Source organism: Hippocampus guttulatus, chromosome 15 (genome assembly GCF_054856545.1).
Source record: "Hippocampus guttulatus isolate MCC_2025c chromosome 15, RoL_Hgut_1.0, whole genome shotgun sequence".
Taxonomy (NCBI): domain Eukaryota; kingdom Metazoa; phylum Chordata; class Actinopteri; order Syngnathiformes; family Syngnathidae; genus Hippocampus; species Hippocampus guttulatus.
This window is the reverse complement of record NC_141275.1, coordinates 6095566-6120686: the sequence shown is the minus strand read 5'-3', so window position 1 is coordinate 6120686 and position 25121 is coordinate 6095566. Positions and strand designations below refer to the sequence as shown.

The 25121-nt window shown below is 42.3% G+C and overlaps 1 protein-coding gene across 5 annotated transcripts in view; it reads right to left on the bottom strand.

Annotated features, from left to right (window-relative positions):
* The window catches only part of srrm3 (serine/arginine repetitive matrix 3), a 57866-nt gene that overhangs the window by 22512 nt on the left and 10233 nt on the right, over positions 1-25121 (bottom strand). For all 5 annotated transcript variants that reach the window (XM_086130556.1, XM_086130557.1, XM_086130558.1 and 2 more), the window contains exons 2-5: positions 13270-13568; positions 1967-2062; positions 636-728; positions 138-218 (exon numbers count right to left, since the gene is read on the bottom strand). In XM_086130556.1, the coding sequence (XP_085986682.1) occupies positions 138-218; positions 636-728; positions 1967-2062; positions 13270-13556 (557 nt within the window). In that variant the 5' untranslated portion in view covers positions 13557-13568. The remainder of the gene's footprint in view (positions 1-137; positions 219-635; positions 729-1966; positions 2063-13269; positions 13569-25121) is intronic.

Genomic DNA, 25121 nt, shown 5'->3' with positions numbered 1-25121 from the left:
AAATACGGTCAGATATCAGTGAATGAATCACTCTGTATATCTATCCCAAGGCTATTGAATAATCTACAAGAATACTGTACAAATCTTTTTAATAACGTTATTTTATCAGCCACTCCAAGCAGCGTTTATCCACTCACCGACTTCTTCGGCGGCCAGATTTCTTCTTCTTTCTTTTCTTTGGTCGTGGGGATGGAGAGCTGCTTGATTTTCTCTTTGCTCTGAAATATCCACCAGACAGAAGTGGATGAGCGAGACTTTTATGTCAAGATCTAAAGGTCACATTCAGACCATTGTCACGATTTAAAAATGAATATAACGATACTGTAATATACCGATATAAATAGACTGATAAACTGAAATTGAAAAGCTTTCTGCATAAGTGGTAAATACAAACACATCCAGCACATTATATGGATTTATCTTTGCTGCAACTGTAAGGAAGCGCTTGTTGAGGGCAATTCAAGTGCATTTTTTTTTTTTAAATCTCAAAACTCGCATTTTATCTGTTCTAATCAAATTAAATCCTGGTCGGGTCCGCGTTAAGATAATGCACGGATGATTTAATGAATGACTTGAGTATTAACAGCGGTTCAACAAGTCAACGTGATACAATGTGTATCGAGCGTGTCATTGACCTGTTGTCACTGCGATAATCATCGGCGTAGTCTCCATCTTCATCGGCAGGCAATTCACCGTCATCCTCTGGGTAGTAGTGCATGTGGTTGACCCTGAAATATGGCAGGAGATGGTCCCGAAAAAAAAAAGGTATAATCTGCTGTTGAAATTCAGGAGAGTCTTTTTATTCACTTTGTCTTGTGGGACTTCGAGCAGGAAGGAGTCATTGAAACAATAAGTAACTACTTGAAACAAAAGGTGTCAGCCGGTGATTAAACGACTAAAGCACTGCATTTATTGTGACCAATAAATAGATGGTCATCCTGGTTGAGCAGTATTTCTTTCATTTCAAGACTTAAAAAAAAAATATTGTGCATTATGTCACCACAGTTGTTGTTGAAAAGAACGGTATGCTTCCTGAAGGCAGTCTTATATTGTTGTCGTACCATTGCACATCCCAAAAAAAACAAACCAAAAAAAAACCCCACAATTTTTTTTAAAGTCATGCTATACAAGAGCAATTCTTTTCTTTTGCTCTGGTTTAATCCGACATTCCAAAAACATGTATGTTAGGTAATCTGAAGACTCTAAATTGTCCATGGGTGTCCATTTGAGTGTGAATGGTTCTATGTCTGTACCCTACCTCTCACTCAAAACCAATTGGAAAAGGTATTACAAAAAGGGGTATATGAAATGGATGAAGAGATCATTTTGACTACACTGGTAAACATCAGCAGTCACGCCCAGAATCCTCCTTTGCACACCACCCTCCTTGGTGAGTTCCCTGAGCCGACACCTCTGACCTTGCTGCCGCCACAGGCGCTAAATAAAAGGTAGGTGTGTGTGTGAGTGTGGGGGGGGGGTATTGCAGTGATTGGTTTGCCTCATGCAATTCAATTTCGTTGACCTAACCCCTTCACAGAACTGTGAGAAAAAAAAAAAAAAAAAAAACAGGGCTTAGTACATACAATATACAGAGAGAGGCAGGCCACAGGACAGGCAGCGAATGTTTAGGTTATTGGAACTAGGGCAATGCCGATTAGCCCTTACAGGCAAGTATCCTCCATTTGAGGGGACTGAGTAAAGAAAGAAAGAGCGTAGAGGAACACACAAAAAGAAGCCATCAAAGTAAAGGGGAGTGAAAGCAAACACCGAGGGGGACCAACGATAAAGGCAATTTATTCTTGAATCTCATGAAGTGCAAGAGCAGACCAGTGATGTCAGTAGTTTGAGTGTGAAGAAGAACAGCTTGTAGAATACAATGTATTACATAGATTTGGTTTGGTGAGAATCGAACTGGAAGCTAAGTCTTTTGTACCATTTTCCTAAATAAGGAGAAAAAAAAACTTACACTGGTTGTGAGCCGTCTCTGGTGATGACCCCCTCTTTGTCCATCAACATTTGTCGGAATGTGCTCACTTTCTGTTGAATCTCCTCCTCCGTGTACCTGAGCATGTACAAGAATACAATAAGGTGCTGGAAAAGGCTGCGTGAATGTCAATCTTCATCACTGCAACATTTTTTTTTAACATACAGCAACAGTAAAATCAATATCAAAACAATTGACAGATCCTTTATCTTGAGTGCATGTTGTCCATATACAAGTGGCATGTTTTTTTATTAAGGCAGAAAGTACAACTTGCTATGTCCAGAGGAGGATGCCGACATGTTGCCATAGAGAGAGAGTAATGTCGAGTGCTGTGTTGCCATGTTAAATTGATTGTTGCCCATCTACAGGGATATTTCACTCGGTTTTAGTTGTCAAATTGTGAGTGGACGGATACAGACAACTACATCAAACCCTTTTACAATGTGCCTTTCACAACAAGAACGGTTTTCTCTGCAAGGTTGTCAATAATAATTCAGCCAGTTTCACCGAACAACCGTAAGTGCAGCAGTTATCAGTTATCCTTTTCTGCTTGGCTCTCGACGAAGGCGGACGCTTTTTTGCTCTGCTCCTGCTCCTGTCTCCCCTCCTGCTCGCCACTCAGTCTATGTGCTGTCCTTGTGCTGTCTTTTCCTAGCCTCCACCGTATTTTTCATCCTAAAAAACAAACCATGGAATTGGTTGGCTGGTTTCTTGATGCAATCGACAAAATTTTCTCGACGAGAAGAGCAGGCAGTGGGGAGCCTGCTTGCCCCTCGGGACATTTGCTGCCGGTACACCCTAGATCCATGGAGGAAGTGGAGAATGGTGGGCCTGTCAATACTGTCCGTTGAGGAGGAGGAAGACATCTACATTATTGGCCTTCTGATAGCAGGTATGATGCAGTTTGGTGTTAGCAGTTTCCTGTTCTATCGCAAAATCCAACCGACGGGATCAGCTTTATTGGAAGTGAAGAAGCTGCCGGTCATTCTCGATGGTCTAGCGCGAATGTCCAACACTCAGACTCAAGCGGTGACTGAGCTCAACCGCAATTGCGGTTCTGGAGCGTCTCCGTACGATCGACAACAACATGGAGAAGTTGTAATTCTTGCTTCGAAAAGGAATTGAGGATTTGGCTGATCGGCGCCAGTGAAGGGATACAGCCACGGACTCAAGGCCACCTGAAATTGTTGGCGGCCGTCCCTCCAAAACAAAAAACGCTATTTTGGACCCCTTTCCCCTGGATGGAAGGTATGCACGGAAGCTAGTGCCCCCACCATCACCCCCTCCTTCTCGGCCATGGACTGATAAGCCAGGACTGTCTTCATGAGCAGACCTTGACGAAGCAGCTGCGGCCTGTTCACGCATACACAACCAGACAATCACACGCGCATCCACATCCTTATCATCACCGTCTTCATCATTCCTATTCTTTTCCCCCGCGACGTGGAATGATCTGCAGAGCGCTCGGTGGACCGTGCAGCTGGTCGGACGGGCCGCGTCACGGTCGCCCCTCCCCCTCCCCTGCCCCCTTCCCATTCATCCGCCCCCTCATTACATGTTATGTCTTGTGACTTGTTGTAACTGTCATATACTTATTTATGTGCTAGGGTCTTTTTTTTATCCTGGATTTAAATTATCCTCAGAAGAGGATAGTGCGAGCGTGGGTTTCTTTCCCTCTCCCTACCCAGTGTTTTCCTTTCTGAACTCTGACTGTAAATTTCCCCATTGCGGGACAAATAAAGGATATCTTAATCTTAATCTTATAGTACGTCAGTCCTGTTCAGCGAACAGATTGTCAAACGATAGACATGCAAGTCAGCATATGTCGGAACAGGGCACTGCACACCGAGCGGATGTGCTGATGGACTCACACCTGTCACATCATCCATCCCACATTCTGCCTTTGTAGTGGCAGTAATGAGCTCTAATGAGCTAAAGGGAAGCACTGAGCGGAACAATGGGAGAAAAAGAATGATGAAGCTGTAAAAATGTGGTCACAAGCCAGATATTACACAATGACGAGGGGGGCGGAGTAATGGATGATCGCTATCGGCTTTATTAAGCATGAACTCATCCGTAGCTCTTTGATATGTGATCAGCTGCCGCGTGACACACATGAGAGAGAATGTGGAGACAGGATGGAATTAAACATTTGGAAATATTTTTGAATAGACAGACAATGTAGGACAGGGGAGTTGCATACACTACATCGCTTTCTAAAAACAATGGTCACGTTATGCAATCAATATTCTGCATTGACATTATTTTGATTGTTGCTGGTTTTAGAATCATAATCTGGCTGCAGGGATTTGCTACCATCAAGGATTATCAGTAATAGGAACTGACTCTCTCTGTAGGTCTCCCATTTTTATCAAGGGTGCCGAGATGGGTTTGATATGGCCCCCCCCCCCCCAAAAAACTGCAAAATTGAATTTCTCGGTCATTGTTGCATAAGCCTCTATTATCCGTCTTTTCCAAACAATTATAGAGCAGACAAATATTGGAAAAAATCAGATACAATGCTCGAAAAACACAACCCGACTCGGTTATGAAAGATGAGATCAGTTTTGGGGTGACCTAAAGGGAACAACCTTGTAAAAAAACAGTATTGTTTTCTTTAAATGATGATGTTCTCTAAACAGTACCTGTGGGTACAGACCAGCCAAAACAACAGAAAACGCTGGAATACACAAACCGCGCCCAAAAAGATGGTCAGTAATGGCTCCCCTCTGTTGTCAGCTACAGTTAAAAAAAAAAAAAAAAACACATCTAAATTTTTTAAATTTAAACACTAAATCGGAATTCTGCACATAGACCTGCTGTGTAAACCCAGTAACCCAACTAGCAGCGGGATGAGCTCCGAGACATCTTATGAATTAACCAGCGGCTCATTTTAGGGTAGAAAAAGGGGTATTCACTTTTCAGGAATTAAAAAAAAAAAAGCTGATAACATCTTCTTAGCTGCAGCCATCAGAGTACTGACAGCGAGGAGAATGAGATTAGTACGAGTGTGATGGAGCATTGCAATAGCTGGAAGATGGCCCAGCGAGTCTGACAGCGACATCAAGTCTCACTGTTGGCCAATCTCTCAACCCAGCAGCTGTCACCTGAGCACAATGGAAACCCTAAACACTTACTTTATATTCATGGTTTTCACACCCAACACACGACACATTAACATGTTCGGTGCTACTTGACATTTTACAATAGCCCTTGCACGCTTTCTGCTTTGTACCTAAGGTGGTTGAAAACGGGGGGCGTTTATGTGAAAGTCTCAAAAAGAAAAAGGAGACAAGATACACGTTATCCAAGATGACAGGCTGCAAGAGCTTTCCACTTGACCTTGCCCAAGTCTGTCAGGAAAGGAATGTGTTGAAATTTGCTTTATCACCAAAGGAGATGACCTGTTATGGAAAATGTACTTTTGAATTTCTTGCATAAAAATAATCTCTGGAGTGCCTGCCCACCCATCAAGTGTGAAATGAAAATAACCCTGGTGATATTCAGGTAATTGGTCGCTATTTTACCATGAAGCTTGTTAGGTGTTATATTTGGACGGGTGATTAATTCTTTGAATGGTATTTGTAGAGCAAAATATCGTGGTTTGGAGTTTGAAATCTGCCGCTAGTGAGTCGTGTGAACAGCTGTATAGCGTAAGTGTTTTCTCAATGTTACAAGATGTAAATATGTTTTTTTGACTGTGAAATGATATGAACTGTGTATCTGTTCTTTAGAGGGGAGATCATTTGTGTTTTTCCACGTGTTTTGTATACACCCAACATGCCAGAAAGTGTCGAGTAAGTGTGTCCTCTCATCACATTGGATTGTAATGATTGCACTTTTAAGTTTCATGGATTGTTGGGGCTTGGAAATAATGTATTTTTATTTCTCTTTCCTTATCAAGCAAGCCACTGCTGTTGTTTATTATGGTGAAATTTTCCTTAATCTGTTAGATAATTTTCTTTGATCTCTTAGATCCCTTTTCCAACTCTTTTAAAATTCAGTTAACATCTCAGTCTTTCATCTTAATGCTGAACAATTTTTCATTGTTCAGTCGGGAATAAAGCCCACCTAAAAATTATTTTGTGTCCAGTCCAGTCTTTCCAAAGACCCGGCTACACAATTTTGGCTACACCAAAGGAGATGACCTCTTATGGAAAATGTACTTTTGAATTTCTTGCATAAAAATAATCTCTGGAGTGCCTGCCCACCCATCAAGTGTGAAATGAAAATAAATTGGTACTTGGACTTATTTCGCTTGACGTCCAAGATTTGTGCGCATCTAGGTGAAGATCCACCATTTTCAACCTATGATCGGACTGAAACAGGACGTACCCCCGCCGACTGCCCGAAGTCAGCTGGGATTGGCTCCAGCTCGCCCGCCACCCTCCTAAGGTAATATAAAGTGGTTCAGATGATGGCACCTGTTTCAGGAGGCATATATACGTGGGCGGAAACTTTCTATCGATGATACTATGCCACATGAGGGCAACTCCGGCAACCCCGCGTATTTTAAATGTTCCCCTGCTCCAACAAACCTGATTCAAATGATCAGGATTGTTACCCTGCCTTTTGCCGAGTTTGCTGATGAGCGGATCGTTTGAATCAGGTATGAGACAGAAAACATCCAGGATACTGGTCCTCCAGAGCCGCAAGTGCCCACAAGCAAACTGGCGAGGCCATGAGGTACACCCGGAGTGGCAGGAGCGGAGCTGAATGGTTAACACAAGAGACAGAGCTGACAAGAACAGGTCATAACAAAACCGTGGAGAGCAAGACATTGACATTGAACACAGCAACAGAAGACATAACATGAAACCAAACTAAAAAGTCAAGTCAACAGTACTTATAGAGCACTTTCAAACAGCCATCGCTGCATACAAAGTGCTGTACATGGAGCAATTTAACATGCACAATAAACAGTAAGACAAATCGGTAATAAAGGCGGTAGAAAGCACCAAACAGTAAAACCAAGAACAAATCTAAGTCATGCCGAGTCGAATGCCAAAGAATACAAGTGAGTTTTGAGGAGGGTTTTGAAGATGGGCAGCGAGGAGGCTTGCCGAATGTTGAGTGGGAGGTCATTCCAGAGAGAGGGACCAGCAACAGAAAAGGCTCGATCCCCTCTGAGCCTCAGTTTAGTTCTTGGTACTTCTAATAAAGTCTGGTCCACAGACCTGAGGCGCCGGGCAGGTGTGTAGGGGCGGATGAGCTCAGAGAGGTAAGGTGGTGCGAGATTATTCAGAGATTTGAAAACAAATAAGAGGATCTTGAAAATAACTCTAAAATGAATGGGGAGCCAGTGAAGGGATGCCAGAGTAGGAGTTATGTGCTCCCTCTTACGAGTATCAGTCAAGAGGCGAGCGGCGGCATTCTGGACCAGCTGAAGGCGCTTAATGGAGGACTGGCTGACTCCAAAGTAAAGGGCATTGCAGTAATCGAGCCGGGATGTGACAAAGGCATGAATTACTGTCTCAAAGTGTTCATGTGAGAGGAGAGGTTTTATTTTGGCCAGCTGTCTAAGGTGAAAGAAGCTGGATTTAACAACGGCACCAATTTGCCGATCGAGTTTGAAATCACTGTCCAGTTTAAGGCCCAAGCTTGAGACTGTTGACTTAAGATAAGGAGACAGGGGGCCCAAGTCTACAGGATGGAATGTACAAAAACACCAATAATGGCAAACTGAATATGCCCCCCGAAACAACACATTTACTTGCTAATGCCATGTAGCTAGCAGGGTAGCTTCCAGCATAACAAAATACTATCAAAGGGGATTTACACTGAGTGACTGTTTGCCCAAGTCAAAATAGTCAGGAAAGAAAATCAAAATGAAAGTCTAACTGACATTGGTACCTTACTTTGCATGGGTATGTGTACGTTTTCTCGCAAGGACAGGCAACATTTAAAAAAAAAAAAAAAGTAAAAACCCTCATGATGATTTTAAAGGACGGGAAGCCAAAAGACAGCAATTCGATTTGTGGAGCCCCCTGTCAAGCTCATGAAAACAAATCACCACGATTATGGAACGTAATTGCAGTAATTTGACATCTCTGAGCAATTGTAGATCATCTCCGTTAACTCACAATACTCTAAAACGAAGACAAAATGCAACCCTAAGACTGTCTTCATGTTATTATCCCTCAATTAAGTACGTGTTTGCATGCCGGTCTTATCTGTGTGTTTGATGCTTGAAAATGCCGCTTCCACAAGTCGAGCCCAGGGACTGTTGCGTATCCATTAAATGGTGCAGCCATCAATTGCGCAGCAGTGTAGTTAGGGAGATTGAAAGGCGGTGGGAAGGCAGGAGAACAACATAAACACCCCCACCTTGCTATTTCGAATTAGTGCCACCGTGAAATGCTTTGACTCTCAAACGGTGTCATGTCTGTCTGTTTTTGTTCCAGCTACAGCTGGAGTGGAGGGTGTTTCCCTCCAGCAGGTGCACCTGCTCCTTTTTCCCCAATTAAAGCCTTGCCTTGTATTTAAGGACTGTCAAGTTTCCAAGCCACTGTTGGATAGAACAATATTTCTTAATTTATTTTGAACTTTGATACATTTTTCATGTAAAACCTTTCGAGAATAGAATTTCTACATACATACCATGGAAAATTTGAAGATACTGGAATATTGCAATCAGGGCTTCACAACCTAAGTTCAGCGAGATGCTGATTATTTTACAAACACACAGTCTAATTTTTGTGGTGCATGTGTCTATACGTTTATTTTATTTTATTTTTTAAACTTAATGAGAGGATTACATTTAAAGGTAATGATTAGTTTCAATGACTTTATCGCAAGCACTGGGCATGGGCATTTTTAGGAGTTCTCCATGGAAAGGTGGGTGGGGATGGGGGGTTGGGGGGGACGCCACATTCTTGTATTAAATAAATGGCGGCCCCATAAAATACAAAATAAAATAGAAACCACCAACTCAAGAAAGCAAACATTTACCCATTGAAATTTATGTTACCAGAAAAAGGCACACATTACTTTTGCGTGACACTAAATGTTTATATTGTAAATATATAAGCAACATTATTTATACTGAAATGAATGCATGGGTGCCCCAAAAAATAAATAAATCATGCGTTTCTATTATGTAGCAAATAAAAAAAGATGCTGGGCGTACGGAAAATGTGCTTGGATAATGGATTTTTAATCTTACATATTCTTCCTTTGGTTCAGTTTAATGTGTGCAAAAGGGGGGCGGAGTGCACATTTGCAGATAGCCCACAGCTTTGTGAAAACATATGCAAGGTTCATGTGTCTAAAGTGCAAGGTGCTGTGAGTAGCACTTATTAGCGAACGGGAAAAACGACTCACCCGCCTCAGAGCATGAAATGATGCATCACCACTACGCCTCAATTAAACAGCCTGCAATATAATTTCCATTACATTTTTCAGAGAAGTCATTGAGTTGGAAGTGAATCAGCCACCACAAGTCTAACGTACTTGAAAGCATTCAGTCTGCTACCATATAATAAAAGTAAAGGTGTTTTACATGTCACGTGTACAATATACAGAAAAATTACAGCAGTTCTTTGTTTTTCTGCCTAAGGAGCAGAAAAACAAAGGTTACATGGGAATATGTGCAAAACAGTCCAAACTGGAATCAAACCAGGGCATTTTATTCCCTGTAAGACAGATAAACTATCAGTTTAGGGTTAACAGTCTACATACAATGAACAAAGTACCGTATTTTCTGCACTATAAGGCACACCTAAAAGCATTCCGTTTTCTCAAAAGTCGACAGTGCGCCTTACAATCTGATGTGCCTTATATATGGACCAATATTCTGATATCTTGGACAAAGTATTTTAAATGTTCTGTCAAGCGCTTTATTACAGCTGCAGCGGTTGTGAAAGCTCTATATAAATAAAACTGTATTGTATTCCTTTAGCCTAGCTCCATCTAGTGGATGCATGATGCAACCTAAGCCACTATTGTAGCTTCTAATCTATGCGCCCTATAATGCGGTGCATCCGATATTTGAAAATAGTTTTAAAATAGGCCATTCATTGAAGATGCGCCTTATACTCCAAAGCGCTTTATAGTGCGGAAAATACGGTAAATGGGGGAAAAAAAAATCGGTAAGAAGAAAACACTGTTGTTGTACTAGCTATTGCTCGTTCACTATGTTTTCCCATGCAGACCGTCCAGCAGGTTACAAATTTTCATAGATGCGTGGTGCAGAAAATGTGGGGACAGAGGTTGAACTGAGGTATTTTTTGAATTAGTGGAGCGATGCGGACCTCACGGACATGTCAAGCAAGCTTGACGCAGCCAACACATGAACTGTGCAATGGTGTCCAGACGGTATATTATGGCGGGCGGCATAATGTCCAAAAACTATGATAGATCCTCACCAATATTTATAGGGATATGTGTAGGCATGTGCTATTACAGTCTAAAAATATTAGAATTAATTTCTCAATATACACTGTATTTCATTCAATTCACATCGAAAGGTAGCCTCTCTCAGTTGAGAAACGGCATAATGTCACTTAAAGTACAAAATTAAAATTGTAATCGGTTGTCACCAAAATTGATGTGCACATGGATAGAAATATAATTCTAGTCTGAAAATAATAACACTGACCACTATGAAGCATTGAGTATCTCAATTGAGATATTCTATAAATTGCCAAGGCTCTCTAATGAGTTCCTACACCAACTGGCCGTCACTCTAGAGATCCCTCCCCCAGTCTCATAGTTTATTGAGACCTCAGTCAACACAATATCTCAGACACGCCAATCAGACTGCAGCCATCCTCTTAATTGTGTCTCAAGGCTGGCCTGTCTCTACTTCTCTATCCCATAATCCTTTATTCAAACTCTGTTACAAGGGCACATTAGAATAACTTGGGTGGGGGTGGTCTGAGGACACGGGGGAAATGAGATTGGCAATTTTTACAGGCAAACAAGATGGCTTGAGTCAGCCCAGAGCTTTAATGCTGTGGTGAGTGGTTACTGTCCTTCAAGAGAGAATGTTTGCCCGTCTGGCCTAAACAGGAAGCTGTTAAAGCAGACTGAGTGGAGTCTGCTTGTTTTCTGCTATCATGAGCTATATTGCTATTTTGTAACGTCCGTTGTACTGTTCCACTAGATCACCAGTCCTTCAAATCACTCTTAAGCGGGATACACACAAAGTTAATCAGTCTTCATTTGTGCATTTTATCGTTATTATACAATTGGCGGATCGGAACAAAAGAAAATCATTCTAATCACACCCCACACCAAGGCAAGGCAGCTTTGTTTATATAGCGCATGTCATACAAAGCTAACTCAATGTGCTTCACATAATTAAAAATATATTTAATCCTTTGGGGACAGCGGTTACTACAGTGGACAGCTTATCGAGTTTCAGGTGACAGGGTGCATGAAAGGGTGAAAGGCACTTCAAAGAAAACACGCACAAACAGAAGAATTTCCTACATGTAAAAGGGAAGTCAGAAAATTAATGGTCGTTTACTAAAATTGCGAAAAGAACATATAGTGCAACACCATTAGATAGTCTCAGTATGTATGTGTGTGTGTGTGTGTATATATATATATATATATATTCTATATAGATAGATAGTGATGCTATGATTATGCCAATTGTGTAATCATGCAGTGTACTAATCGTAATTGAATTTTGATTAAATAGCACAGCAGATTGAAAGCAAAATGTGCACCCTCCATTCATCCATGATCTCGACCGCTTCTTCTCGAGACTCTTTTGAATCACGGATAGCAATCTCAAAGTCAGGTCAACATTTTAACCCAGTGTGCTATCCCTCAAACAATTTAATTTAATACTGGTGCCCTTCTGTGCCACCCGCAAAAGGATTTAATTTGTGGTAAAACTGTCTGTCACTCTTCTATCGCCCATGGTATTTGAAAATTAAAACACAAGACGGCTTTAAACAATCGAAGTGCATACAGCACACGGTCATCACATCGACCAGTCATGCAATGATGTCTTCACTGTTCCGTTTCAAAAAGGCACAAACACAGAAATATGCAATCAGCTTCAACGTAATGCTGGGCAATTACTAGAAACATCATCGTGATTTTGGTTTTAGCTTCTCACGATCACTGCATGATGAATTAAAGAAAAACAATGTGCCAAAGGGCGCCATATGTAAATGCAAATTCTTGTATTGGGAAGGTATCCTAAAAGGACCGTGTTGCATGCAGCAAGCGTGTGACGTGGATGTTATTCTGCCTTCCCTAAGTAGGCTCTAAGCTGTTTAATGACACCCCAGTCGGAGTCTAGTGTCAAATTCAATACAGTGGTAGCTCTACTTACGAAGGTCTCTTCATACGAAATTTTCAAATTCAGAAGCGCCTCAACAGGAAAATATTGCCTCTTGTTACGAAAGAAATTTCAAGATACAAAAGGTAAAAATACAGTATGGGCTACCATACGCAGCTCCGAGTTTCCTGAACGTAACATACTAAAAGCTGCTCTGCCATTGGCTATTACCAAGCATCTTCTCGGCATCCCATTGGCTAAGAGGGACCTGTACGTATGTGTCTATGAGTGTAGATAGCTAAATAAATAGATATGTGTCTATGCAGCATCGTCGTCATTCGCCCCTCGTTCCATGAGGTGTTCCGATAGTTTTACGTAAATGTGAATCACCCAGAAAAAGTGTTCACCAGTCCGGCGATCGCTCACTCTGCTGATGTTTGCCTTGGACTTTTTTCGAAGGATTGTGAAAAGCCGACAAATGTAAACGTCCTTGGATCAGTCCTTTCCAAAACATGAACTAAAGAGGGCAAAAAACGATGGGGACGCAGTTAAAAGTTAAATGACCATCATTTTCCTTGTTTTTTTACATTATGTACAACTCTCATGTATTGTGCAACAATTTAATTGTAACATGTATTTGTTACATATTTTGATGCATTTTTTTGCTTTAGAAAACATTTGTGTCTGAAATTTTGGTGGGGGTATGGGGGGGGGGGGGGGGCTTGGAATGGATTATTCACGTTGAAAATGTGTCTACTTACAACATTTACTAGTTAAGAAATTCCTTCCAGCACAAATTAATTTCATAAGTAGCGGTACCACTGTACACAACAAATTATTCACAATACGTCATATTTTTGAAGGATTGCCAGTGTAAGATTTGTACCTTCAATAAGTCAGTCAAAATGAAGTTCAATACATCTACCTAATAAACTGATCTTACAAAAAGATGAGGTCTCAGTCAGCAAACACGTCAGTTGACTAACCAGCAAGTATTTTGTTTGCTTGATGAACAATTATTGAGGAGTGAAGCACTCAAACTTACCCTTGTTCTTCCATCATCTCTTGGAGCTCCATACATTTGAGTTCAACCCTCCTCTTCCTGTCATGGTCCAAAATCTCTCTCCGTGGTTTTTTAACCAAGACCGGCTGTGGTTCTTCTTCCTCTGCACCTGGCTGTCCTTCTTCAGTTTTTGCTTGCAGGGCCGTTGGTGGCGTTAGGCCGCCTCCTTCCGTTGTTGCCCCCATATCTGGTCCTGCTGCAGGCGCCGCTGGTTTGGTGAGCCCGTTTGCACCATCGTTGGGAGATGGCACCCTCGCTGCATCATACATGATGACTGTAGTCTGTCAGGTCAGAGGAGACAAAGAGAAAATGTTAACTCGGCAATTGGCAGTCAAAATGACTCCATTTGTTTTATTAGGAAGATAGGAATTGAGCTCAAAGGGATTTGCCCCCAAACACTTGGATGTTAATCCAGGAAAATGGAGCAGCCCAGACATCCGCCAAGGCCAATACATTTGTCAAATGTAAAATCAATGCTTGAATGGCTTCAATTCAGAAGTTCCATGAAGGAAAAGATTCATAGAGATCCGCAATTTCATCTGGATCGATACAATCAAAATATACTTATTTTACATAGCCGCAACAATTTACAATCTGATCTGCTCGGGTTTTTACAGAGACGGAATCTTATACAGTATAAGCAAAGCAATACAACCCTCTGAGCATATTAGAGATTTTTCCATGTAAAAATGTCATGGCTACTAAATATAGATCAGAGCCAGGGAGAATTGATGATGTCCTTGGTCTTAATTGAGATTCAACAATAAGATTTCGGATGGACTCTGCAGTCTAATTTTGTGTAAGATTGGGATCCTGAATCTATCACACACGAAAACCGACACAGATAACGTTTGACAAGATAACCTTGACACAGTCGTACTCCATGGAGAAAACGTAATCCTCACTTAAATGCGCACCCGCAAGGGTTTTGGAATACCAGTAAGGCAGGGGGAAAAAAAATTAAATGCCAAGCCAAACACCCCGGAAGCGGATCCTTTTTGTGATTTGATGTTAATTTGTCATGACAAGCTGAAGGATTTCTGTCTGAATTGAGCAGCACGTCAGAATGATATGATGTGATGATCACAACAAACGCACCACGGGATTCAGGCTACATGCAGACATGCATGACTCACAACAGTGCTGGCAGCGGCCGTGCTCTTTTCGGCAGGAACGCACCAAACTGCTTCACAGTCCTACAAAAATAGCGTAAATGGGGTTTTTTTTTGGGGGGGGGGGTTGCCAGTGTCACAACATAATTTTATGTTGCATCAGTTGTTAAATGCCTGTTGCCGTATGCGGCTTCATAATAAAGGCCATTTGTGAACAGTGCTTTGTTCTTATTCGACGGCGTACGGGTAATTGTATAAATTGCTTTTTACAAACAACATGGTCGGACAAAAACAAAGCTTTTCTCACACTCGCGCGCACAGTTTAAACTTGACTTGAGCCTGCTTTCTTCCTTTCTAACTTTTCAAACTTGTGGTTGCATTGCTCATTTGATTAGAGGGTTGTTATGATTTTATTTTTTTCCAGGAATACAACCTCATCTGGTAAAAGTGGCATGGGAATATTTTGATCAAGATGAATTGTCCTACTAAGATCAGAGTGGAAGATCGCGTGCGGAGTATTGCGCCGCACGTACTCTGGAGTCTCCCACTGCAAATCTAATGGCTTCATTTTTCATTGAGGAGCCACAGATGAGAAGCTGAGGCACTTAATCATTGTCATAGAGGGTTGAAGCTAACAACGGAAGACACCAGGCAGGGTGGGGTAAAACCAGGCTACCACAATATTATCTCATCTCAAGTTTTGTATGCCGGTAGTTGATGCCGTGTCCGCATGCGGACGTCTGACTGGTTAATAGCGGATGCCGCCGTCTGAACAGGCGCATTGGCTCTGGCTGTAGACGAGTCAGCCTTCAGCTGACAGAACAGGTGGCGGGACAGCAGGATGCGTTCCGCCATAAATTAGCACTTGATAATCTGTGACAATGTTTTCACATCTGCACACACGATCACTAGTCTAAACACTCTGAATTCGGGATTAGTATCAAACTACTCAGAGCCTTGAAGACTTTGGAGCGCGGTACACTTCACAAAAGTCATCTTTTCATTTGGATATAATTTCATTGTTAGAAGCAGCAGATCTTCCAGTTGACTTGCCTCGGTGGTCAATGGCAGTGGAAGCTCAGAGCCGGATTCTTTCGGTCTCTCATCATACGAATAGAACTGTTATGTGTCATGGTGAAACAAATTGCCCCCCCCCCCCCCCCGCACCCCTCAAAAAAAGCATTTCCTTGCATTGTGTTACAAATGAGATAAGAAAGGGCGCTGAGTGAGGTGAAATCAGCAGACATGTGTCTGAATCCTCTGCGGGGGGACGAATGGTGATCTGCAGTGCTGCATTAATGCAGTCTTCAACCTTTTCTTTTTTTCTGTGAGGGCTTGTATAACTCTCGCATTTCAAGAAACCGTGTGTCAACCATGTTTGGAAATTAATTTGTGTAAAATACAAACAAAAACAAAGCCTTGAGATGACAATGGTCCGTTTTCTTTTCTGCACCACAAACAAAGATGCAGGTCTTGTACAGTCGATGGCGCAATGATTTTGCACATGGAAATTAAGTAGCATTATCTCTGTTTACTTCACAACGATGCAGCTTACACAAAGCTAAAATGCTGGAATTTGCTCTGGAGAAAAGAAAAAAAAAAACGAGAATGACCAGCTTCAAAAGCCTTTTCCCCTCCAAGAATGTTTTTGTCATGGGGCATGAGAGCATATTGTTTTACAAAGTTATAGCTTACCATTACTATCCATTTTGTGATTCGCTTTATCCTCACAAGGGTCGCGGGGGTTGCTGGAGCCACTCCCGGCCATCTTTGGGCAGTAGGCGGGGGACACCCTGAACCGGTTGCCAGCCAATCACAGAGCACACAGATGAACAACCATCCGCGCTCACACTCACACCAAGGGGCAATTTAAAGTGTTCAATCAGCCTGCCATGCATGTTTTTGGAATGTGGGAAGAAACCAGAGTACCCGGAGAAAACCTACGCAGGCCCGGCCGGGGAGAACAAGCAAACTCCACACAGGAAGGCCGGAGCCGGGATCAAACCCACGACCTCTGCAGTGAGGTTGATGTGCTAACCACTGGACCACCGGGCCGCCCTGGATGAGAATATTGTTTTTTTTAGATTGACTGTATATATTTTTTCCAGTTTGAATCATACGCAGCAGGGCACTCTCAGCACGGAGCATATGGATGGCCATCTGTCTATCAAGTCATAACAGATCTGTTGTTGTCACCGCTGCAGACGATACGAATTTCCCATTCAAAAATATATCAGATGCTTTGTATACAAAACACAAGGCACTAATATCATGTTAATATTCTCATTTTCCTGGTTCTTAGATGTTACAGTTTGAACGGAAGCCATGTTGTTATTTTGTTGTTCAAGTGCATTCCATTTGTGACTGCTGCTCGGACGAGGCAAAAAGCAGAGATGAATTGAAGCCTTGGAGGCATTTTCTTCAATTAAGGCCAACTCTTAAAGCTTCAATTCCACTTTCCCCAACCCCCATTGTCCTTTTGTCATCGCATGCTTCGTCACTCTGGGGCCCAGTGATTGAATTACAGCGTTTGAACAGACAGCCATCACTGCTTGGTGGAAGGAACAAAATCTTGACCTTGACCGAGAAAAGCAAAAAGCACTCTTATTGTTGTTGAAATTCCTCTCCAATGTTTACGTGGAACTGCAAGCAATGTCGTTAAAAGGTGTGTCTCAAAACGTTTTGTATTTCTGAGAGTTCGGTCTTTTTTACTATTTGAGTTTGCAAGTCTTTTGCAAGGCTGTAGTTCAAAAAAACAACAATGTTTGGGTTTTTTTGGAACCCTTTGAGACAACCAGCGTTGTTGTTCATGCTTGTTACTGAATTCCAATATGACCATATACTTTTGATTGCTACATTATACATGAGCGTATCATTCATAAAAACACAAAATTGAAATGATGTGTAATGAATGTGTTTAATAATTCACATTAACACGGCCCAGTGGTTAGCGCAGTGGTGGGCAAACTACGAGTCCGGCCCGTTGGTCTTTTTAATCGGGCCCGCCGAAGGTTGGTCCACAATTAAGGTTCGATGTGAATGATTGCATTCATTTCAATTGGACTTGTAATGACAGGAATTTCGCCGCCAGGTGACGCACTGACTTGAAGTTGCAGAACACGGGGGGGGGGGGGGGGGGCAATCTTTTCGACCACCTAGTACCTCTGTATCGCTCTACTTCTACTGGTCTGATCACAACCCATCTGCAGCGATGCACAGGGTAAAATAGGTCATCAACAACACTTTTGTCATTTAAAAAAAGTATATTAATACCGTACTTTCATGCTTTTGTTCTGTTGATGTTTGATATGGACTGTCAACAAATGCAGTTTTTTTTTAATGTACCATGGCTCGTGCTGACCTGGCCCTTCTGTCAAATTTTAAAAGTCAAGCGGCCCCTGTTTGTTTGCCCACCCCTGGGTTAGCGCGTCGACCTCACAGTGCAGAGGCGCCAGGTTCAATTCCAGCTGTGGCCTCCCTGTGTGGAGTTTGCATGTCCTCCCCGGGCCTGCGTGGGTTTTCTCCGGGTACTCCGGTTTCCTCCCACATTCCAAATTGTCCCCAGGTGTGAGTGTGAGCGCGGATGGTTGTTCGTCTCTGCGTGCCCTGCGATTGATGGGCAACCGTTTCAGGGTGTCCCCAGCCTACTGCCCAAAGGCAGCTGGGACAGGCTCCAGCGACCCTTGTGAGGATAAGCGGATCAGAAAATGGATGGATGGATATTAACACATAATTGTCCGTCCAATATAAAAACACACAATGCCAAAACCAGCCTGTAATTCATCAAATATCCTCGTGTCTGTCTTTGCTTTCGAATAGGCAAAATCCAAATGATTCACAAAGAGCAAGTGGGAATACATTCATTGTGAGGCATTTAAAGCCTTTGGAGAATAAGAATAAAAAAAAGAAGGCCAAGCAACAAAATACTCCCTGAGTGACACAAGGGTAATGTTGTGTTAACAATTTCAGAAGAACTTCACACAGCGAATATATATCCGATTTGGAGGTTAGCCAAAACACAATTTCTGCACAGGATAAAAGAGCAGCTTTCTCAATCGGATGATTTTTCACTCTTTCGTCGTGTCAAATATCTGCGTACATGTACATTCTCAAGGTTGGTGTGAATAAAGTACTTGCGTTAAAATTCACGACGGGTGTTTGAGCCGCATATCGACCAATACATTTGCAGGGCACGTCCACTTCCATCTCTTTCTGTGACCGCGTCGGTTTCTGTTTTTCTCCACCTCTCTTCAAAGAACAACCTGTTGATCATGACAAGTGTTTACTTTGTTTCATGATGTCAAAATCGCGAGCCACATGATGAATAGGACTGTTCAAATACCAATTCCACTTGAACCAGAAAATTGTGTGGAGTGTATAGCGGAGTGAACACCACTTTACCGGTGGAAACGATGATGAAAGTGACGGTATTTACAGCTACATCTGGGGGCACCGCTTACCCGTTATTTTCCTCCCTGTCAAGTCTGGCACACACCATTCCTGAAATTGAGTCTATTTTTTTCCCCGAAGGCTTCATATGGCCATTATTGTAACAGAATAAGTGGAAACCGAATCTCATACAGAGGTCATTTTTTTTTCCTTCTTGCTCTGTGTAATCGAACTGAGAAAGTCAAGACCGACCTGCAGGTAAAGGAGGCCAATGTTGGCTGACTGCGGCACTAGGAGGTGCGCTGTCCTCTCTTATTTTTATTTATTTTTTTGCCTCCACGGATGCACTTATGCTGCCACAGCATTGCGGAGAGCAACGAGATCAGCTGCCAGATCTAAAGAGGACGCTTGTCACTTAACAGCCTGCAATCACCCGCCAGGATGCACGGAAGTCGCTGCATTAAATCTTAATTTGCGCACATTTTTGCCCAACCAACACCCGCACTAAAATTTCAAATTGTTTTTAACTTTCGGCAATACCTTAAATATTTCAGATTACCAGCAGCAAGCGCCAATCAGTTACTTTTAGGGCATAGCGAAAATCACTTGGGGTGAGATGATTTTTGAGTTCACAATGCTTGTGAATTACGAGGGAGTCGCTCCGCCGCTTACGGATCTTCAGGCAAACGAGTCAAATTATGTCATGAGGTCTCCACAAGGGGCTCATTTTTGTTTCGTTTGATTATTTCTGTTTCGTGCAGTATGAAAGATCACATACAGTGTAAAACCGGAAGACTTAGGCAGAACGTAATTTGACTTTCTCCATTTATTGTGCATACTGTACAAATGCAAACGACCTCTCTTACGAAAGGTTAACCATGACAGTTTGGCAGTTCTATTATAAACCCTCCTCAAAACTCACTTGTATTCTTTGGCATTCGACTCAGCATGACTTAGATTTGTTCTTGGTTTTACTGTTTGGTGCTTTCTACCGCCTTTATTACCGATTTGTCTTACTGTTTATTGTGCATGTTAAATTGCTCCATGTACAGCACTTTGTATGCAGCGATGGCTGTTTGAAAGTGCTCTATAAATACTGTTGACTTGACTTGACTTGACTTGAAAAATGAGGTTCTCAAATTGGTGCGAAAGCTGACGGAACTTGAACAAACAAAAAGTTAATGAAAAGAAGAAAAATTCACTCACTTATAATTGAACTCCCAGAATAGTCAAGGACAAAGTCTTGGGAGGAAAGAGGGGGGGGGGCATTTTGCACACACAGTCTTATTAACATCCACCTCATCTCTAATGTTGCTTTATTCCTGCAATCCAGCAAGTATTGAGATGCAATTCATTAATTTTCAAAGGCACTGGATGAATCCGGATTAGGGAGGAGCATGCGCATCCCCCCCACCCCCATAGCCCACCAAGCGGTACCACAATCGCCATAAAACAGGAGGATGGCTTGCAAGAAGATGCGATTCAAGACCATAAATGAGCGGGAGGGGAATGAGAAAGAAAAGAAAGGCAGAATTACATGAGATGGGGAATTCAATTAACATGGAATAGTAGATATTTGTGTGCAGCATTCAGTCCATAGCCTTGATATGAGAACATACAAACTCCACACAGGAAGGCCTACATGTTATTTTAACGGGATGGGAAAAATCTCTCAGTTTGTACCGAACTCCTCTTTCAATGTCTTATCGAGCGAGATAATGCTGTTCTGGGGGTGTTACGCAATAGTATCCGTCTAAGCGCACTTTGCGAGCGGTTGAAACTAAATCAATAGTGCTTCTGCTGGTTGCAGTCAAGTCGCACACTCGACATTTCCTCAGGTGCTTCAAGATGCAATTAAAGAGAAAGAAGAGAACATTCCCAACACGACTGGGAAAAGTGAAACAAGACTCCTGCCGACGCTGTGTCACAAAAGCAGGCAGGCGTTCGCAGCCTGACTGACAGCTACCTCGACTCAAGGTTGCCAATTTTTGGAACCTCGTGTTAAGGTGATTTGTTGATTCGATTCTTTTCGACTACGTTCACGGGTTCAAACACAATATAACTTTCATGCACCGTGTAACATGATAAGCTGTCCATTGTAGTAACCGCTGTCCCTCAAAGGGTTAATTAAGAATACCGAACAAAATAATGGGGGAAGGGGGGGGGGGGAATAAGGCCCAAAAAATAAATCAATGACGTTGAGTCGGTGCTAGTTCTGATACTGTAAGTGCAGCATTGTGTACCAAAGCAGTTGACACGTGTCTGCAGAGCTGAAGCCGACACACACGCGCACGTGCACGCGCACGCGCACACGCACACGCACACACGCACACGCACACACACACGCGCTGCTGGTGCGCTTCCTAAAAACCTACTTAACTGGATCAGAGCGACGCAAGCCAGCTGGAAGACACGACGCGTTCCACATAGGAGGATGAACAGCAAGGCAGGATAAGTCCACAACATGCAGGATATCTGGAATCTTTGTCCAGATTTTTGCTTTCTAACAAGCTGAACTTGCAATTCCATTTAATTAAGGAGAGCGGTGAGCTAGAAAAAAAAAAAGCAAACAATAAGCTCATTAGAATTTCTGTCCTGTGATTCATTCTGCGGAACGCCATCAGCAGCGCACGTGCAAATACAAATGGATTGGTTTTCGAAAAAGCCATCTGTGTTGAATTTTAATTCCACACTGTAGCACGGCTGGATTTCAATGTGAAACCGTGTCTTTTTATTTGTGTATCGGTCTACAGCTTGTTTGTTTTTTTCCATTTGTTATCCTGCAGCTTTCCGATGGGTATTTTTCAAAGGATAATTACAATTTTATCAATCATCAAACATTGATGATCACATAAAAAAAAAGTCAGAATGTTTACTTGATCGCAATCATTTATAATGAGCAATTTGCTAATGGTATGCAGATTACAGGCCCTTGAAATTTCTTTTTTTTTTCATAATTGCACTTAAAATACTGCAATTTTCATTTTTTGTACTAAATTATAAGATTAGCTTTCCCTTAAGTAGCGGCTGCAAAAAAATAAATAAATAAATAAAATAAAATATATGTGAGTCAATGTTAGATAGACAGTCTTTGACATGAGGCTTGGTTGTACTTTGGTCCGGGTGCTAGATTATTTGATGCCAATGCAGGTTTGGCGTATTATTATGACAATAATTTTAAAAATGGCATTCAATCATTCATATAAAGTACAGTATATTGTTTAATTTTTTATGTACACAGGTGTTCTATGCCCACATTGAAAAAAAATTACAAGAAAAAAGGAAAATTAAACCTCCAAACTTAAAATTATAAAATATAAACGACTAATTCTGAAGTTTGTCTGAAAATTGTCTATAGGTATGAATGGTTGTCAGTCTCTAAGTGCCAATCAATCGCCCAAAGACAGCTCGGAATGGCTCACGCGTGCCTGTGACCCAAATGAGAAAAAACGTTGAGGAAAATAGACGGAAAGCAGAATGTAATATGACATTTCATTAAACGCTTTCGGATTTTCTGATCACCTAAATTACCACGTCAGACTACTGCCTCCGCATGTCTCTAAGGTAACCTAGACATTCATTTCCAAATTAAAGTGAGCGGAGGTGCTCTTTAGAAATTAGCGGATGTGGCGTTCTGGTCGATTGTATGAACATTTCGAATCAAACCTTTTGTGTCTTGTGTTCGCTTCTCTGATATTTGCGATTGCAGGTTAACAAAGAGGCTGGTAATAGAGCGCAAAAGACATCTTGATGCGTCACAATTTCAAATTCATCCTAATGATTTATAATCTGTATTCTGATAACCTTGAATATTCCCCATCGCCATGACAACAGCAACACACCAATCGCGGATGCAGAGATGCGGAGGCTTCTGTCAACTGCCCCTCTGCCATAGGCACATTCTCAGAACAAATCCTGCCCTGGATCAGGTTCCCTCTGCGCATCATTAGCGTATTCAACCGGTATACATATTGTATCGACAGCTGAGCTGAAGGGCTGCTTACTGGGGCAACGCTGACTTTGCTGACAGCTCTGAAACACCGCTGCACCCAAGGAGAAAGATTAGGGCAAGGTTATCTCACTTTTCCATACCCTGGATGTTTTTGTACTTTCGTTGTCGACTTTTTCCCCCGCTTTCTTTCAGCAACTGTCAAAATAAGGAAACCATCTCTTCAAAGCGAAGAGACTCTTCGCTTCTTAGTTCTCGGTGAACAAAATGCCGGATGGATGAATCGAGACCGTCATGAAAAAGAGCCATTTTTGGAGCAGAGTTTACAGGTGATGGTTATGACTGCGAAGAGGAAAAAGACCACTGGCAAATATACCGGTAGTTGCTGGGTTCCGTACGCGGACACTGCCCAGATGACAACAGAACTGTCGAGACAGCAAACTGAAACTAGATGATGTGGAGGCAAGAAGACTGGCAGGAAGACTTGAACTGCGCGCTGGTCAGTCGGCAGCCAATCACTGGCAAAATGGAGGCTAACAAGCCTTCACACCTACAACGCGCTCAACTTTTGTTCCGAATCAGCTTCTCATTACTGGTTACGACGCGACTCTCTTCTCATTCATTTCCGCAGCTTCACTGCGGTTTAAACTGTGTGGACGCTGAGCATCCAGAGAGTTCAGAGCTCGTTGTCCCAATGCATTGAAACAAGATGAGTCATTGGATAAATGCTGGTTTTGTCCCGCGCATCGGACGCTCAGCGTCTCTGGGAGTCTATGGACAGTGGGCGTTTATCGGCTGGTCCGGACGCTCAGTTTCTCTGCATGATGATTGGATGATCTGTCTCAGGCCGAATCTCTTTTTGATTGACAGTGAAATGAGCCAATCACCGATCTTTTGGTGGAGGCATCCGTGGGAGCATTTTTCAACTCTCATTCTGTTCTGAGTTGAACTGGAGACTTCTAATAATCTTAGCGACACACTCTGTTGAAAATGACTAGTGACAGATTAATATTTTATTTCTGGTGTGTTTTATTATAGTTGCTTGTGTTCGCAGACTGACTTATATCACCCCAGTTAAGACCCTGGAAAAGATTCCTTGTTGGTATGACAGGTTCACAGATCATTTTCTTGAAAAGGAACAGAGAGTAGAATTCACGTAGAAATAAACGGACACATTTTATGATGTAGGCCGAAATTGAGCTTCCCCTCCTTGACAGACCAGCATTCGCCACTGATTCACACTTATGGAAAATTTATAGTGTTGTTATACCTCACATACATGTTTTAAGAATGAACGAGGAAGGAAGCGGCAGCAGGACATCGAAAGTACACAATGCAAGGCCGGGGCCACGATTCGAATCCCAAATGTCAGAACTGCGGGGAATACTGTATGCGCTAACGATTAGAACAACATGCAGCCATTAGTGTCTTCGAGTTAAATGTCAAACTTAAGCAATTTATAGCCAAAAGGTGACAAAGGCATAATGTCATGTATTTCAATTCAACGATTCAGAGACAGTAATGTTGTACAATAACTCATGAGGTCTACATAACAGTAATAAGTAATATACTGTAGAATGATTTATGTAATAAAAGTCATTTGCGACATACTGATAACGAGAGGATTTACGTACGCTTTTGGTCACGACGAAACCAATCCGCTTCAACAAGACAGGAGGGATAAGACAATGATGGAGGTCATCTACTTTGTATCGATCTCACTACACCACAAGACGCGTCACAAACAACCCGGACGCTGCCAAAAAGAAAACCGGCAAAAGGTGAGATCGGTCATTTCTCCCTTATTCGTGACGCCGCTGTTGTGCCGTTACATCTCAACACCTCACTCCTATTGTCGGAGGCCACGGACAAACAAACATGAGGCAACCCACCTCTCTCTGACAGTTCAGATTTTTCCTCCAGCCATCTGTCAAGAAAGAACTAGCTGTGCTTGTGCGCTCCCGAAAGCGGCCGCTGAAACAACAGACGCCGCTGCCCTGCCTCCGGAGACGATACGGGCATGAATAAAAGAACACGCTAATGCTTTTTTGCCTTTTGAAAGCTACATGTTTATTTTTAGAGGTGGGGATGTGACGGACTCAAGCAATGTTTGGGAGCTAATCGGTGTTCAAATGTGTTTACATGCCAGTGGAGGGGGTCGATATAAGAAGAAATCTTCAAAAGGCAGAAGTTTGTCTAATCTGCAAACTAGGGCGAAGGATTAAGACATCTTTCAGAGGAGGCCTGCGGATGTAATCCTAGCCTCTGTGCAAATAGTTTGTTTCCATGAGCGGAGTTAGAATGTAGTGGAGGATCATATCAGACAATAACAAGAGCAAATAATGTGATGGCGGTTCACATTACAATCTACAATGCAATCTACA